General features: G+C 40.3%; 1 protein-coding gene across 1 annotated transcript; it reads left to right on the forward strand.

Moving 5' to 3' along the window:
- The first annotated feature begins 8496 nt into the window (after window positions 1-8496).
- LOC135532192 (B-cell receptor CD22-like) lies at window positions 8497-14033 on the forward strand. The gene is made up of 9 exons (XM_064959800.1): window positions 8497-8533; window positions 9289-9359; window positions 9598-9927; window positions 11108-11308; window positions 11594-11857; window positions 12177-12267; window positions 12426-12465; window positions 12587-12667; window positions 12757-14033. Exons 2-9 carry the CDS (start codon window positions 9305-9307, stop codon window positions 12850-12852), a joined length of 1158 nt encoding a protein of 385 aa, XP_064815872.1. The 5' UTR covers window positions 8497-8533; window positions 9289-9304; the 3' UTR covers window positions 12853-14033.
- The last annotated feature ends 1330 nt before the right edge of the window (window positions 14034-15363 follow it).

Consider the following 15363-nt stretch of genomic DNA (forward strand, 5'->3'; position numbering starts at 1 on the left):
AATACACTTAACCTTGTCTTCTTTTGATCAGATAATCACACATATTTAAAGTAATATTTAACTTATTTCAATCACAAGTGTAAGTTCCATGATGCTCCTCATGTAAAGCTCTATGTATGAACAATGTGTTACATATTGTCCACCAGATGGCCCAAAGAACACCTCAGTTCTGACTACAGCTGTAGGAATCATAGTGGTTGTTCTGGTTCTCATCCTCTGTTTCTCCGGCTTCATGTGGTTCAGGTGAGTATTTTGTTGTTGTTTTTATTTCACTTTAGAAGATGAATTAATGAATTAATAGATTAATTCATTTATAAAACAGGAAGAGGGCCTCCAATTCTCCCTCTGTCACAAGAGACACAGCAGACGATGGACAGGTGAGTCTGTTGGAATCAGAAGGAGACTGTGATGACTGTATTCTTTGTGGAACATTTCCACTCCTCATGTTGTCTGTCCTCTCTCTCCATCAGGGAGACTCTAGTCCAGTGTATGACAACATCTCAGGCATGGCAATGAACTCTACTGCAGCACAGACAGCAGCCACAGATGACCAGGATGATGTTCACTACGCCAGCGTCCACTTCTCTGGCTCCAAAAACCAGGAAGTGCCTCTGTACTCCACCGTTCAAGTGCCTCAACCCCAGAAAGAGGATGAGGATGTCCAGTACGCTGCTCTGAATTTCAACCTCCCCTGTGCTGCCACCCGGTGAGCATATTCTGCATTAAGGTCATTTATATTCTGCTGTTTATTGTAGGAGATGTCATCAACAAGCAAAACAGTTGACCCTTAGTGAACACTATGAAGCCAAACTATGAACCCAACAATGGACATCTCAGGACAGTTACTATGACATGTCTATAACGAGGGAGAGATGTGATGATGGTTTTGAGGAACTGTTCTATTGTTCCAAATGGCACCCTATTCCCTATTTAGTGCACTACTTTAGACAGAGCCCTACATGGTGCCATCGTTTTGGACGCAGTCTTTGTTTCATTTTTGTTTCTCTCTTCAGACCCTCAGCAGCACAAGCAGCTGAGGAGGACTCCTCTGTTCTATACAGTACAGTCAACAAACCCTGAACCAAGAAGACCTGACAAATCCAGAACCAATAACTGAACACAACAAACCCAGAACCAAGAAGACCTGACAAACCCAGAACCAGGAACTGAAAACAACAAACCCAGAACCAAGAACTGAAAACAACAAACCCAGAACCAAGAAGACCTTGTATATCTGGACCCATATATTATAACTAAGTGGTATAATTAAGCAATAAGGTCAGAGGGGGTGTGGTATATTGGCCTATATACTGTACCACGGCTAAGGACTGTTCTTAAGCACGACACAACGCAGAGTTCCTGGATACAGCCGTTAGCTGTGGTATATTGGCCTATATACTGTACCACGGCTAAGGACTGTTCTTAAGCGCGACACAACACAGAGTTCCTGGATACAGCCGTTAGCTATAGTATATTGGCCTATATACTATACTACTGCTAATGACAGTTCTTAAGCACGACACAACGCAGAGTTCCTGGATACAGCCCTTAGCTGTGGTATATTGGCCTATATACTGTACCACGGCTAAGGACTGTTCTTAAACACGACACAACGCAGAGTTCCTGGATACAGCCGTTAGCTGTGGTATATTGGCCTATATACTGTACCACGGCTAAGGACTGTTCTTAAGCACGACACAACGCAGAGTTCCTGTATACAGCCGTTAGCTGTGGTATATTGGCCTACATACTGTTCCACGGCTAATGACTGTTGTTCTGCACAACGCAGAGTGCCTTGATACAGCCCTTAGCCGTGGTATATTGACCATATACTACAAGCCCGAGGGCCTTATTGCTATTATAAACTGGTTACCAACATAAATAGAAAGTAAACAAATATTTTTGTGTCATACCAGTGTTCTATTGTCTGATATACTGAATGTGAGATGAAATGCTTATTCAGCAAATCATCATCCAGGACCTAAACTACCTGGTTTATAATAGTATCTAGTAATATACAGTGCATTCAGAAAGTATTCAGACCCCTTGACATTTTCCACATTTTGTTATGTTACAGCCTTATTCTAAAATTGAATAAATAGTTTTTTCCCCTCATCAATCTACACACAATACCCCATAATGACGAAGCAAAAACAGGTATTTAGAAAGGTTTGCAAATTGATAAAAAATACAAAATGGAAGTATCACATTACGTAAGTATACAGACCCTTTACTCAGTACTTTGTTGAAGCACCATAGGCAGCGAGTCTTTGTTGGGTATCATGCTACCAGCTTAAAACGTTTTTTAGTAAATTTGGTTGTCTGTTACCCAAATAAATAAAAATTGTTTCTATACAATTTATATAGAGTTTGCTAGATTTAAAAATATATATTTGTTTAAATGTTTTTATGACAAATTTATATCACAATTTTGCCTCAAAATTCAGGAAATAAATCTGCTTGATACAATGTTTCTCATTATTTTTAGCAAAACATTACTAATGTGTGAAATGTAAACAAATCATAAATAGGCTGATGTAATTCAGCGGCAAAGCACCGTATAGTTCACAATCACTTTGTCCAGAGCAGCTGTAATAATGACAGTTTATGGAACCACTTCACTTGATTGTCAGAGGTAACAGAGTTAACTTCTAGCTGGCTAGCTAGCTTTCGGTATCACTGAACAACGTCTGCTTCATGTAGCTAACAAGCCAACTGAGATGGCTAGTTCACTGAATTCATATGCCAGTCCAACGTCAACTCTTAATAACACAGTATCTTTACATGGTTGGTTTATTCTGTCTACATTTCTTTACATTTTTAAATGTTATTTGACAATTTATTTTGTTTATTTTCATTTGTATCTTTATCGGTTCTTTTGTTTGAATCCTCCCCTGACTCCGCCCACTTCTTCCCCGAAGTAGACTTGACTCCGCCCACTTCTTCCCCGAAGTAGACCGTGTGAGCATCGCAGATCGGATTGTCTGAATTCACTAGTTGAGTGTCAATCACAGAAAAAAAAACATTGATGAAAATACATTTTGAGAAAATGTGAATCCCTTGTCCGTTTCCCTGACCCCTGGCAAAGACATAGAATGTGTATAGGGCAAAGATTTCAGCTTCACCTGTTCCACTGATATGGATTCAGCTAACAAATATGGAAACTCCAATGTTCACACCAGTCTCATACTTTTAAATCCATGACGGGAAGAGTGAACTTGCACACTTGGGAAAGGGTTGAGAATCGGGACCTCAGTCTCAAGCACCTTATTACCAGTTAGTTTATTTTGTTATTGATCCAAGTGGATGAGGACATGATTGGGACATATGAAGAGACTGGAGGCTGCAGTAATGTTGAGATGCCAGTAGGGGGAGGTCTAGTCTAGATCACTGGAACCTTCAGTCGCACTTTGATGGAGATGATGAGGAGTGATGGGTCACATCTTGTAAGGAAACACATTAAGAAACCATATAGAATAGTCAACACTTTGTTGTGGATCTTTATTTAAAGAAAAGACTATGTTGAAAATGGGCTGCATTTTTCCCCATTAAAAAATGTAGGCCCACTCCTCAAATGAAGAAATGTAAATAGCTGTGCAGTCTTTAGCAGTACATCCAGTACATCCCTTTCTGACGTGCTGTTGGTGCATGTGATTGTCTTAAATGCCTGACTAGGCTACTTTCACAATGTGTCAGTCACTAAAATCACACTTCTTGTTTCTCTGCACAGCTACAACAGTGAATTGACTCACTGTACAAGACATCCCCCCTTCACTCTGTAAGTACTGTTGACGAGATTATTAGATATATATATATGTACTGTATCGTTTTACTTTTACTTACATTTTTGACACTTTGTGAATATGGAACCTGGACTGTTTTAATGGATCAGGTGGAGTTATTCACCAGCTATAGAGTGAGTTGTTGTTTATGTTTCTAAGACTGCAGGGTGGGAGATGCAACAATGTCCTCGAGAACAGCAGGAAGTGTGTTGGGGGTCTTTCTCTGGTCTGTAGCAGGTATGGTCTCATTCATAATGTTTTAGTAATGTTATTCTGTGTGTTCAGTGACATCGTCTGTTAGGGGCTTCTTCTTTTCTGGAATAGTTGTCTTTCACAGCTCACTGAGTAACACTTCGGTCCTTTCTGTGGTTTCCATTCACACTCAGCAAGTAAAGTACGGCAACAAAATGTGGACAAACGCTGTTAGTGTGAGGAAATGGGTCTGTAATGTATAATCGCTATCATGTGTGATTGTGTTTCAGTGTTACTGGGTCAGGATGGCTGGAGAGTGAAGTACATCACTCAGAGTATCTGTACCTTGAAGAGGTCAACAGTAGAGCTGACCTGCTCTTACACATATCCCAGTGGCTATACAATCACAACAACCTTCTGGTTCACTAGAAATGATGCTGAGGGGAATCATGTGACTCTGAGTGATGAACAAGACTACACAGGTCATGTGACGTACTGTAGCAACAAGAGGAATGGCCACACCCTGACAATCAGAGATCTGAGAGAGTGTGACTCAGCTATGTGCAAGTTCAGCTTTATAACAGATCAGACCCTAAGGAAATATAGTGGTGATCCTGGAGTAATTCTGTCTGTCACAGTTTACATTCAATTAAGCTAAACTGTTGAATTCCGTTTAGTTCAGTTAAATGTCTTGGTTTGTGTTTGTCTGTATAACATAGGATTTCTTCCATCTGTGCATTAGAGTGAATACTAAGTGATAAAGGGATTTACAGTGATAGTTTTTTAGTCACTTTATTTGGATAGTCTGGATAAATGCTCTACAGATGGTCATTCTATCAACACACGTCCTGCTGATAAGTTACTGCTTTTATTTTTTACTGTGTCACAATAGTCTCTTTCTACTATTTTCCCTGTACCTTGACACAGCTCTCTCTCCAGAGTGTCCATCCTGACCCAAACTGTGACACACACACCACTGAAAATGAAGACCAGACACTCTGGCAGTAGGTATGTTATAACATATTCATATATGTGTTTATTTTGTATATAATATTTGTGTTTGTGTGTGCGAGTGGGTGACAGAGAGAGATGAACACAGAAAGTAGAAGTAAGAGAGAATGCTATAGAGCAGTGTGTAAAGTGCTCATACTGTGTTTCCTTTGTCGCTGTCTCTCTGAGTGTGAAAATCCCCCACAGTGACACGTTCACATCTCTTCAGAGAGACTCTCAGCACTCCGTATATCAGACCATCCAGGGGAGAAAACCACCACAGAACCTGGACTGGTAGAACCACCACAGAACCTGGAGGGAAGAGAACCACCACTGAACCTGGAGGGAAGAGAACCACCACTGAACCTGGAGGGAAGAGGTCCACCACTGAACCTGGAGGGAAGAGAACCACCACAGAACCTGGAGAGAAGAGAACCACCACAGAACCTGGAGAGAAGAGAACCACCACAGAACCTGGACTAAAGAGAACCATCACAGAACCTGCACTGAAGAGAACCATCACAACACATGGACTGAAGAGAACCACCACAGAACCTGGACTAAAGAGCTATGGCACCAAACCAAAGCTAGTCATTACACTCTATTCTCTTGCTAATATATTGTTATAATATAATGAAGGTTCACCCAAGTTACAAAATGACACATTGGTTTCCCTTCCCTTTTAGCAGTCTATGAACATGGTGACATCAGTCCCTGCTTTGGTTTAGTTTCCCCTGACACTGTTTCCACTTGCTAACGTTTTAGCATTCGTGGCACAAATCCCATTCGTCATGTGACTGGTTAAGAGGCATTTCTCGCACATCATTTCAAAATCAATCAAAAGTTTAAAAAATGCGTTGTGAAGGTCAACAAAGTCACTTCTAGATGATTTGAACATGATGAGAGAAATCGTAATATCAGTCCCGTGACTTGAATGGGATTTTTGTAAATGTGGGTGTTCGACATAGTAGCTGACTTTATAGGCAAGTCGAGATCTACAAATCACCTTGCACGATGAATAACTACTCAATATTATTTATAGATCATTCAGTCAGTCACAATTTACCCATAATACATCAGTTTTGATGTTCTCGAACACTGTCTGAGTGACTGCTGAAGGAAGCCTTCTCTGCATAAGCTTCTTGGTCCCTGACATAGAGTTGGATAGAAGGTACATCTTGACATCTTTGTCATGATGTCTTCTGGAGCAGAATGAGCAGCACCATTGAGGGCTATTTCCATATTAAAGTAGTTAATATCTTCAACTTCCATAAGTTTAATAACAGTCGGTATACCAACTGAAATGGTGTATTCAATGGCTTTAGTCATGCTAAAATGGGCTTTGAAGCAAGTACACCCTCTATTCAACTCTATTGTCCCTGACTGCTTCAATGTTGTGTCAACCAGACTTCAAACCTCACACTCAGTGTCTATTTATATAGACTTCCAGTAAGTTAACTTGCAACACATCTCCCCTTCACTCTGTAAGTATGCTTGATGATATCTTAAAATATGTTTATTTTATCATTTGTTTGTTTCCATGAACTTCTGTATCCTGTTATGTGCATGGCGATGCTATTGTAATGTATGTTTTGTTTTTCTGTTATTTATAGTATACTCTGTAGATGTATTTCTGCATATTTAATCTGATACAGTATTGTACATGTGGTTACACATATAATACTTTAGCATGGTATTTTAAGGACTCTGAAAGCAATAGATTGTTGTGGAGACTTGTTTGAAAATGACCTAAAGTAAGACTGAGAGCAACGGTGATTAGGTGTATGCTTCGTAAGAGCTTTAGGAGTAGTATTAACATGAGACACAGTGATGGTGGGTTGTTTGTTTGAGACACAGTGATGGTGGGTTGTGTTTAGTATTAACATGAGACACAGTGATGGTGGGTTGTGTTTAGGAGTAGTATTAACATGAGACACAGTGATGGTGGGTTGTGTTTAGGAGTAGTATTAACATGAGACACAGTGATGGTGGGTTGTGTTTATGAGTAGTATTAACATGAGACACAGTGAAGGTGGGTTGTGTTTAGGAGTAGTATTAACATGAGACACAGTGATGGTGGGTTGTGTTTAGGAGTAGTATTAACATGAGACACAGTGATGGTGGGTTGTGTTTAGGAGTAGTATTAACATGAGACAAGGTGATGGTGGGTTGTGTTTAGGAGTAGTATTAACATGAGACACAGTGATGGTGGGTTGTGTTTAGGAGTAGTATTAACATGAGACACAGTGATGGTGGGTTGTGTTTAGGAGTAGTATTAACATGAGACACAGTGAGTGATTGGTGATGGTTGTGTTTAGGAGTAGTATTAACATGAGACACAGTGAAGGTGGGTTGTGTTTAGGAGTAGTATTAACATGAGACACAGTGATGGTGGGTTGTGTTTAGGAGTAGTATTAACATGAGACACAGTGATGGTGGGTTGTGTTTAGGAGTAGTTTTAACATGAGACACAGTGATGGTGGGTTGTGTTTAGGAGTAGTATTAACCTGAGACACAGTGATGGTGGGTTGTGTTTAGGAGTATTATTAACATGAGACACAGTGATGGTGGGTTGTGTATAGGAGTAGTATTAACATGAGACACAGTGATGGTGGGTTGTGTTTAGGAGTCGTATTAACATGAGACACAGTGATGGTGGGTTGTGTTTAGGAGTAGTAACATGAGACACAGTGATGGTGGGTTGTGTTTAGGAGTAGTATTAACATGAGACACAGTGATGGTGGGTTGTGTTTAGGAGTAGTATTAACATGAGACACAGTGATGGTGGGTTGTGTTTAGGAGTAGTATTAACATGAGACACAGTGATGGTGGGTTGTGTTTAGGAGTAGTATTAACATGAGACAGTGACGGTGGGTTGTGGTTTTGCTGGTTTAAATGCACACACTCAGTATCACTTCCCTGTTCTCCTTTCCTGTCTGTCCTCTGACAGACCTCCCGAGTCATATCAGAAATCTGTATATACACATTAGACTTTACAGAACATGTTCCTCTGTAGCTCAGTTGGTACAACATGGCACCTACAACGTTATGGGTTTGGTTCCCAGGACCACCCATAGGTGCTTTAGTCTAGATCACTGAACCTTCAGTACCACTTTGATACAGCCGATGAGGAGTGATGGTCATGGGTGTGTAAATGGAATGGGTTCTAATTGAATAACATCATGGAACTTTGACCTGAATATACAGAACTCAGAAGGGCAAGGTAGGTTATTAAAATGTTAACGTTATAAATAGTTTAGTCAACACATTGTTTACATGGTTCTGTATGTAGTATAAAAGACCACAGTGAAAATTGACATTTGTTTAATAAAATAAATATATGCCCAGACTTGTCTTTTACACAATTTCTGTTCTATTACCGTAACAGCACTTTTCTGGCGTGTTGGTCTGGTTGTCGTGGATGTTAATGTCTTTAATAAACAGGAAGGACAGTTCTGCATCCACTACTTGTGTTCTGACTGCTTTTATAATGTTTCAACACTTCATGTTTTCACTCACTACCAGACAGTTGACTCACTGTACAAGACCTCTCCTCTTCACTTCACTCTGTAAGTACACTTGACAATATCTTGAAATATGTTTTTGGGTTATTTGTTTTTATTCATAAGTCAAATACTTGAGGGTAATGTATCATTTGTGTGTGTGTGTGTGTGTGTGTGTGTGTGTGTGTGTGTGTGTGTGTGTGTGTGTGTGTGTGTGTGTGTGTGTGTGTGTGTGTGTGTGTGAGAGAGAGACAGAGAGAGAGAGAAAGAGAGTGAGGGTGAGAGTGAGAGTCACTGGCTGTTTAGCCTCACAGCTTGGTGATATGAGTTGTCATTGAACCTGGTGGTCAGTCTTTAGGCTGCTGTACAACTTGATGGACTGTAGAGGATTGAACATTTATCCTCCTGTATTTGGGGTTCTGAGAATAAAACAGCGTCAGAACAATCAATGTTGAAATATGTGTTTACAGTAATACAGACCTGTTCAATAGGTGATTGTTGTTGTTGTTGTTGTTTACAATGATGATGATGACTACTGTATATATTAGGAATTTATTTGTTGCATCATGTCAGTTTAAGTAGACAGATGTAGACAGACATGCAACACATCACACACATTACAGACATAGTGCAGTAGACTTACAGACAGACAGTATTCACATAGACAACCATATAGCACAATACAACACAACACAATATGAGCCTGGTTCATTTTCAGTAATGAGGCCCTGTACCCCATTTACAGTTTCTACTTCAATGTATCAGGTGGAGTTATTCACCAGCTATAGAGTGAGTTGTTGTTTATGTTTCTAAGACTGCAGGGTGGGAGATGCAACAATGGCCTTGAGAACAGCAGGAAGTGTGTTGGTGGTCTTTCTCTGGTCTGTAGCAGGTATGGTCTCATTCATAACTTATATGTTGGTCAATCTACAGACATTTGTATTACATTTGCTTGTGTTCTGTTAGGCATATCCACTTCCCTTTAAATAGTTATGTTTCACACCTCACTGAGTGATGATTATCTGTGGTTTCCAATATGGCAACAAAGTGTGGACAAACCCTAAACAAAGTGTGAGCCAGAATACCTTGTTCTAATTCTGATACCATTGTGATGTCTATCTGTGTTTCAGTGGTACTGGGTCAGGATGGCTGGAGTGTTACATACACCACTCAGAGTATCTGTACCTTGAAGGGGTCAACAGTGGATCTGTTCTGCTCTTACACATATCCCAGTGTTTATACGGTCACAACAACCTTCTGGTTCACTAAAATTGTAAATCTGAGAGACGACCCAGACAACAACAGTCGTGTGACGAACCGTAGAGATGGGATGAATGTCCACACCCTGAAAATCACAGACCTGAGAGAGAGTGACTCAGCTGAGTACAAGTTCAGATTTATAACAGATCAGACTGGAGAGAAATATACTGGTGATCCTGGAGTCACTCTTTCTGTTACAGGTACTGTCACGACTTCTGCCGAAGTCGTTGCCTCTCCTTGTTCGGGCGGTGCTCGGCGTTCGACGTCACCGGTCTTCTAGCCATCATTGATCCTTTTTTCATTTTCCATTGGTTTTGTCTTGTCTTCCCACACACCTGTTTTCAATCCCATTCATTACCTGTTGTGTATTTAACCCTCTGTTTCCCCTCATGTCTTTGTCAGAGATTGTTTTATTGTCAGTGTAGTGTGATGGTGTACAGGTGCGCGTCGGGTCCTCGTACCCATGTTTGTTTATGTACATTTAGTGTTATGGAGCAAACTCCGTGGACTTTATTAAAAGACTCCATTTTACACTCAGTTTGACTCTCCTGCGCCTGACTTCCCTGCCACCTATTATACCTATACATGACAGGTACAGTGATGTTATATATAGTGTTGATCTGTTTAATCACTCTGTCTGTTACAGGTACAGTGATATTATATATAGTGTTGATCTGTTTAATCACTCTGTCTGTTACAGGTACAGTGATGTTATATATAGTGTTGATCTGTTTAATCACTCTGTCTGTTACAGGTACAGTGATATTATATATGGTGTGTGTAACGGCGTTCTTCGTTTGTCGAAAGAGTCGGACCGAAATGCAGCGTGTTGGTTACTCATGTTTATTAATGAAACAAATAACGGAACTATACATGAAATAACTAATAAATACAAAAACAACAAATGGAACGTGAAACCTATTACAGCCTATCTGCTGCATACTACACAGAGACAGGAACAATCACCCACGAAATACAAAGTGAAACCCAGGCTACCTAAATACGGTTCCCAATCAGAGACAACAAGAATCACCTGACTCTGATTGAGAACCGCCTCATGCAGCCAAACCTAAGTAACACACACCCCTAATCAGCTACAATCCCAATAACCAAAAAACCCCACTAAGAATACAACAAACAATAAACCCATGTCACACCTTGGCCTGACCAACTAATTAACTAAAACACAAAATACTAAGACCAAGCCGTGACAGTGTGGATCTGTTTAATTGGTTCTGGAAAATTGTATTGATTTAATTTAAATGTGAAAGTATGCGTTTAATAGGAATGTTTGAATTGATGATTTGAGAACGTCCCCTCCTGCCTCATTTGAACGAGACAACAGGTCATTGATGGTTTTAATGTTGTTTTCTACTCCAGACCTGCAGGTGAAGGTGACCACTACATGGTGGTCAACGACACTGACCTGTAGCACCACCTGTACTCTGACTGGTAACCCCACCTACACCTGGTACAGGAACAGTAAGATTGTACAAGAGTTCTCCCCCTCATACACTTTCTACTTTAAAACTGAAGACCGCTTCTACTGTGCTGTAAAGGGCATCAATTCTCCTGCAGTGTGTGAGTGTGACTAAAATAATTTTAAAGTCTTTCAAAATCATCCAATCATTGATTAGTGTTGATATGCAGTGGAACAGATATGAAATCTATCTATTATTTCAATCTATGTCCAAGTTCCATGATTGTACTCATCTCACTACTGCAGTGACTACAAGTACTTCACAAACACTGTATTGTTACATTAATGTCTAAGTTACACATTTATATTAATATTTCATTTATTTTAATGATAAGTCCAAGTTCCATGATGCTCCTCATGTATAAGCTCTTTATATTGTCCACCAGACGGCCCAAAGAACACCTCAGTGTCAGTCAGTCCCTCTGGTGAAATAGTGGAGGGCAGTTCAGTGACTCTGACCTGCAGCAGTGATGCCAACCCACCTGTGGACAAATACACCTGGTACAAGAAGAAAGTAGCCTCACCAAAAGCATCAGGACAGAGTTACAGCATCACTAACATCATCTCTGAGGACAGAGGAGAATACTACTGTGAGGCCCAGAATACAATAGCTTCTAAGAAATCAATAGCTCAGATGATCATTGTAACAGGTAAAGTTGCATCTTCAATACTTCAATACAAAACTACATGATTCATTCTAATGTTAATACTTTGAATTTGTCTTTTTGTAAACTTTGGTTTATAATTAAACATTGGGTGCACAAAACATTAAGAACACCTGTTGTTTCCATGACATAGACAGACTGACCAGGTGAATCCAGGTGAAGCTTTGATCCCCTTTTGATGTCACTTGTTAAATCCTCTTCAATCAGTGTGGATGAAGGGGAGGAGACAAGTTTTACCAAATTATATTTGTTTTTAGCTCATTATATCATGCCATTTACTCATATCATCCATATTGTATTATAGGGAAACAAACCTCAGTTCTGACTGCAGCTGTAGGAATCACAGTGTTTATTCTGGTTCTCATCCTCTTTCTCTGTTGCTTCATGTGGTTCAGGTGACATACATTTTGTTTTCACCTTAGCACCCTGATTTGTTATGAATGCATTAATATATTCATTCATTCATTCATTAATGTGCAAAACTTTATTTGTAACATGTCAACTTCCATTAGAGGTCAGTAGAGAGCAGAACTCACTCTGTCCTTCATTACAGGAGATCCACGGGAGGAAGTGATGTCACAGCAGACACACAGGTGATGATATCAGCTATGCCTCCACCTCCACACCTGGTGACATGAATTTACTATGTCACAACAGTCTCTCTCATACTATTGTCACTGTTACCATGACAACTCTCTCTTTCTCTCTGCACAGAGTGTCCATCCTGATCCTAACAGTGACACGTACACAGCACTGAACATGAAGACCAGGTCACCAGAGTATGACACCCTGGCAGTAAGTGTGTGTTTGTGTTTGTGTGTGTGTTTGTGTCCATACAAATGTTATAGAGTGGTGTGTAATGTGACCATTGTGTTTTCTTTCAGAATGTGAGGGACTCCTCTAGTGACACAGTCCCTCAGATAGATGCTGAGCCCTCAGATTATGAGAACTGTAGAGAACCACCACATAACCTGGACTGAAGAGGACCACCACAGAACCTGGACTGAAGAGGACCACCACAGAACCTGGACTGAAGAGGACCACCACAGAACCTGGACTGAAGAGACTCACCACATAACCTGGACTGAAGAGAACCACCACAGAACCTGGACTGAAGAGACTCACCACATAACCTGGACTGAAGGGAACTACCACATAACCTGGACTGAAGAGACTCACCACAGAACCTGGACTAAAGAGACTCACCACAGAACCTAGACTGAAGAGAACCACCACAGAACCTGGACTGAAGAGACTCACCACATAACCTGGACTGAAGGGAACTACCACATAACCTGGACTGAAGGGAACCACCACAGAACCTGGACTGAAGAGACTCACCACATAACCTGGACTGAAGGGAACTACCACATAACCTGGACTGAAGGGAACTACCACAGAACCTGGACTGAAGGGAACTACCACAGAACCTGGACTGAAGAGACTCACCACAGAACCTAGACTGAAGAGACTCACCACAGAACCTAGACTGAAGAGACTCACCACAGAACCTGGATGAAGAGCTTCAGCACCATACCCAAGCTAGGATGTACACCTCTATTCTCCTGCAATCATATCTAGAAGGCTTTCCAGATAATGAGCTTTAACATTTAGAAAATCATGTCATTTTTTTTTCTTGTAAAGTTAAGGAAAGGGAAACTCTCCTCTCAACCTTGTCTTATCACTCCATTCCTAGTCAATTGTACAACTGAATGCATTCAACTGAAATGTGTCTTCCGCATTTAACCCAACCCCTCTGAATCAGAGCGATGCGGGAGGCTGCCATAATCGACATCCTCATCTTCGGTGCCCGGTGAACAATGGGTTAACTGCCTTGCTCAGGGGCAGAACGACACATTTTTGTAATTATGCTTATTGGTGACATGTCAAGAAGTGTTTCCTAAGCTTTAACTTCTGAGTAAATGCTGGAGTTGAATTCTCTTTCCTTGTAATGATAATTGTGTATATTGATGAGAAATAAGATAGATTATGCTTCTGCTCTTTATCAATGGGATTTGACCATTTGTAGATTCTCTGTAACACATAAAGCTTTTCTGTTTACTCTCTGTAGATTCATATTATGTTTCTGCTCTTTTTCAATGAGATTTGACCATTTGTAGATTCTCTGTAACACATAAAGCTTTTCTGTTTACTCTCTGTAGATTCATATTATGTTTCTGCTCTTTTTCTATGGGATTTGCCTTTTCCAGATGTTATAACAAAAATAGGCCGACATTTCTCAGTAACTAATATTGATAACAGCTTTTTATTACTTCTAGCTCTTGGACCAGGTTTCTCCTAATTATTTACTTTGTATTCCTGTCAGACATTATGGCACATTTTATATTCATTATTATAGATACATTAAATACGTTTACCTTTGCAGTTTTTACAATTTGGTTTGGTGTCAATACAGTTTAAGCACCAAGTTGTAAATAAGCTCAAAGTTTAAGACAAGAAATACATTCATTAGTTCATTAACTATTAATACGTTGATTCATAACTATTTCCACTCTGCTGTTGTTTCTTGTATTTCTGCCTATTAGACACATGTCACCATTGAACAGAACAACACCCAGCACTGATCCTCACCAGTTACATTCGCTTACGCACGCTAGTGGTCCGCAACTAACACAACTAATAACCCATCTGCAACCGCCCGACTGTGATAAAGTGAAACTCTGAGGCCTGCACCCAAACCTAACTCTAAAATATAGAATATGCACTCTAGGCTACAGTCAAAGATGGCAGAACACATTTATTTGTTTTGTTTTTTACGCTAGTGGCTGATATTTTTTTGCCTGATTTAATTATAGTTTTTGCCTTTCATTTCTGACATTTTGGTAGGCTATTTGTTAGTCTATAATTTCTAGATATATGTAGTTTCTCTTTTGCCCTAGAAGACTAAAGCCTAAACAGAATAATGTAATTGATCAATAGAAGGAATGCTAATCTAGGTGACATCTCAAGTTTAGGGACTGGGGAGAAACTACAATAACGCAAAAAACAGGAAAGATATTCTGTGAAAAATGTCCAAATGACATCAGTTTGACCAGTTGTAAGGAAAAAGAGAGCTGTGACAACAGTATAGACAGGCTGTACTACCAGACCCCACCACAGGGGGCATAGTAAAGACAAGCTGCACTACCAGACCCCACCACAGGGTGCATATAATATACAGACTGTACTACCAAACCCCACCACAGGGGATAGAGTATAAACAGGCTGTACTACCAGACCCCACCACAGGGGGCATAGTAAAGACAAGCTGCACGACCAGACCCCATCACAGGGATCCTAGTATTGACAGAATGTACTACCTTTTTGGACAATGCTATTGGTTCCATTGTACATTTGGGACTTTGCTATTGGTTCCATTGTACTTTTGGGACACTGCTATTGATTTCATTGTATGTATTTGGACTGTGCCTCCTGATCATCTTACTGTTCAGGGGGTGGTGCTGGAGAGCACCCAGACAGCTAGATGCAGA

The sequence above is a fragment of the Oncorhynchus masou genome, chromosome 5 (genome assembly GCF_036934945.1).
Source record: "Oncorhynchus masou masou isolate Uvic2021 chromosome 5, UVic_Omas_1.1, whole genome shotgun sequence".
NCBI lineage: Eukaryota > Metazoa > Chordata > Actinopteri > Salmoniformes > Salmonidae > Oncorhynchus > Oncorhynchus masou.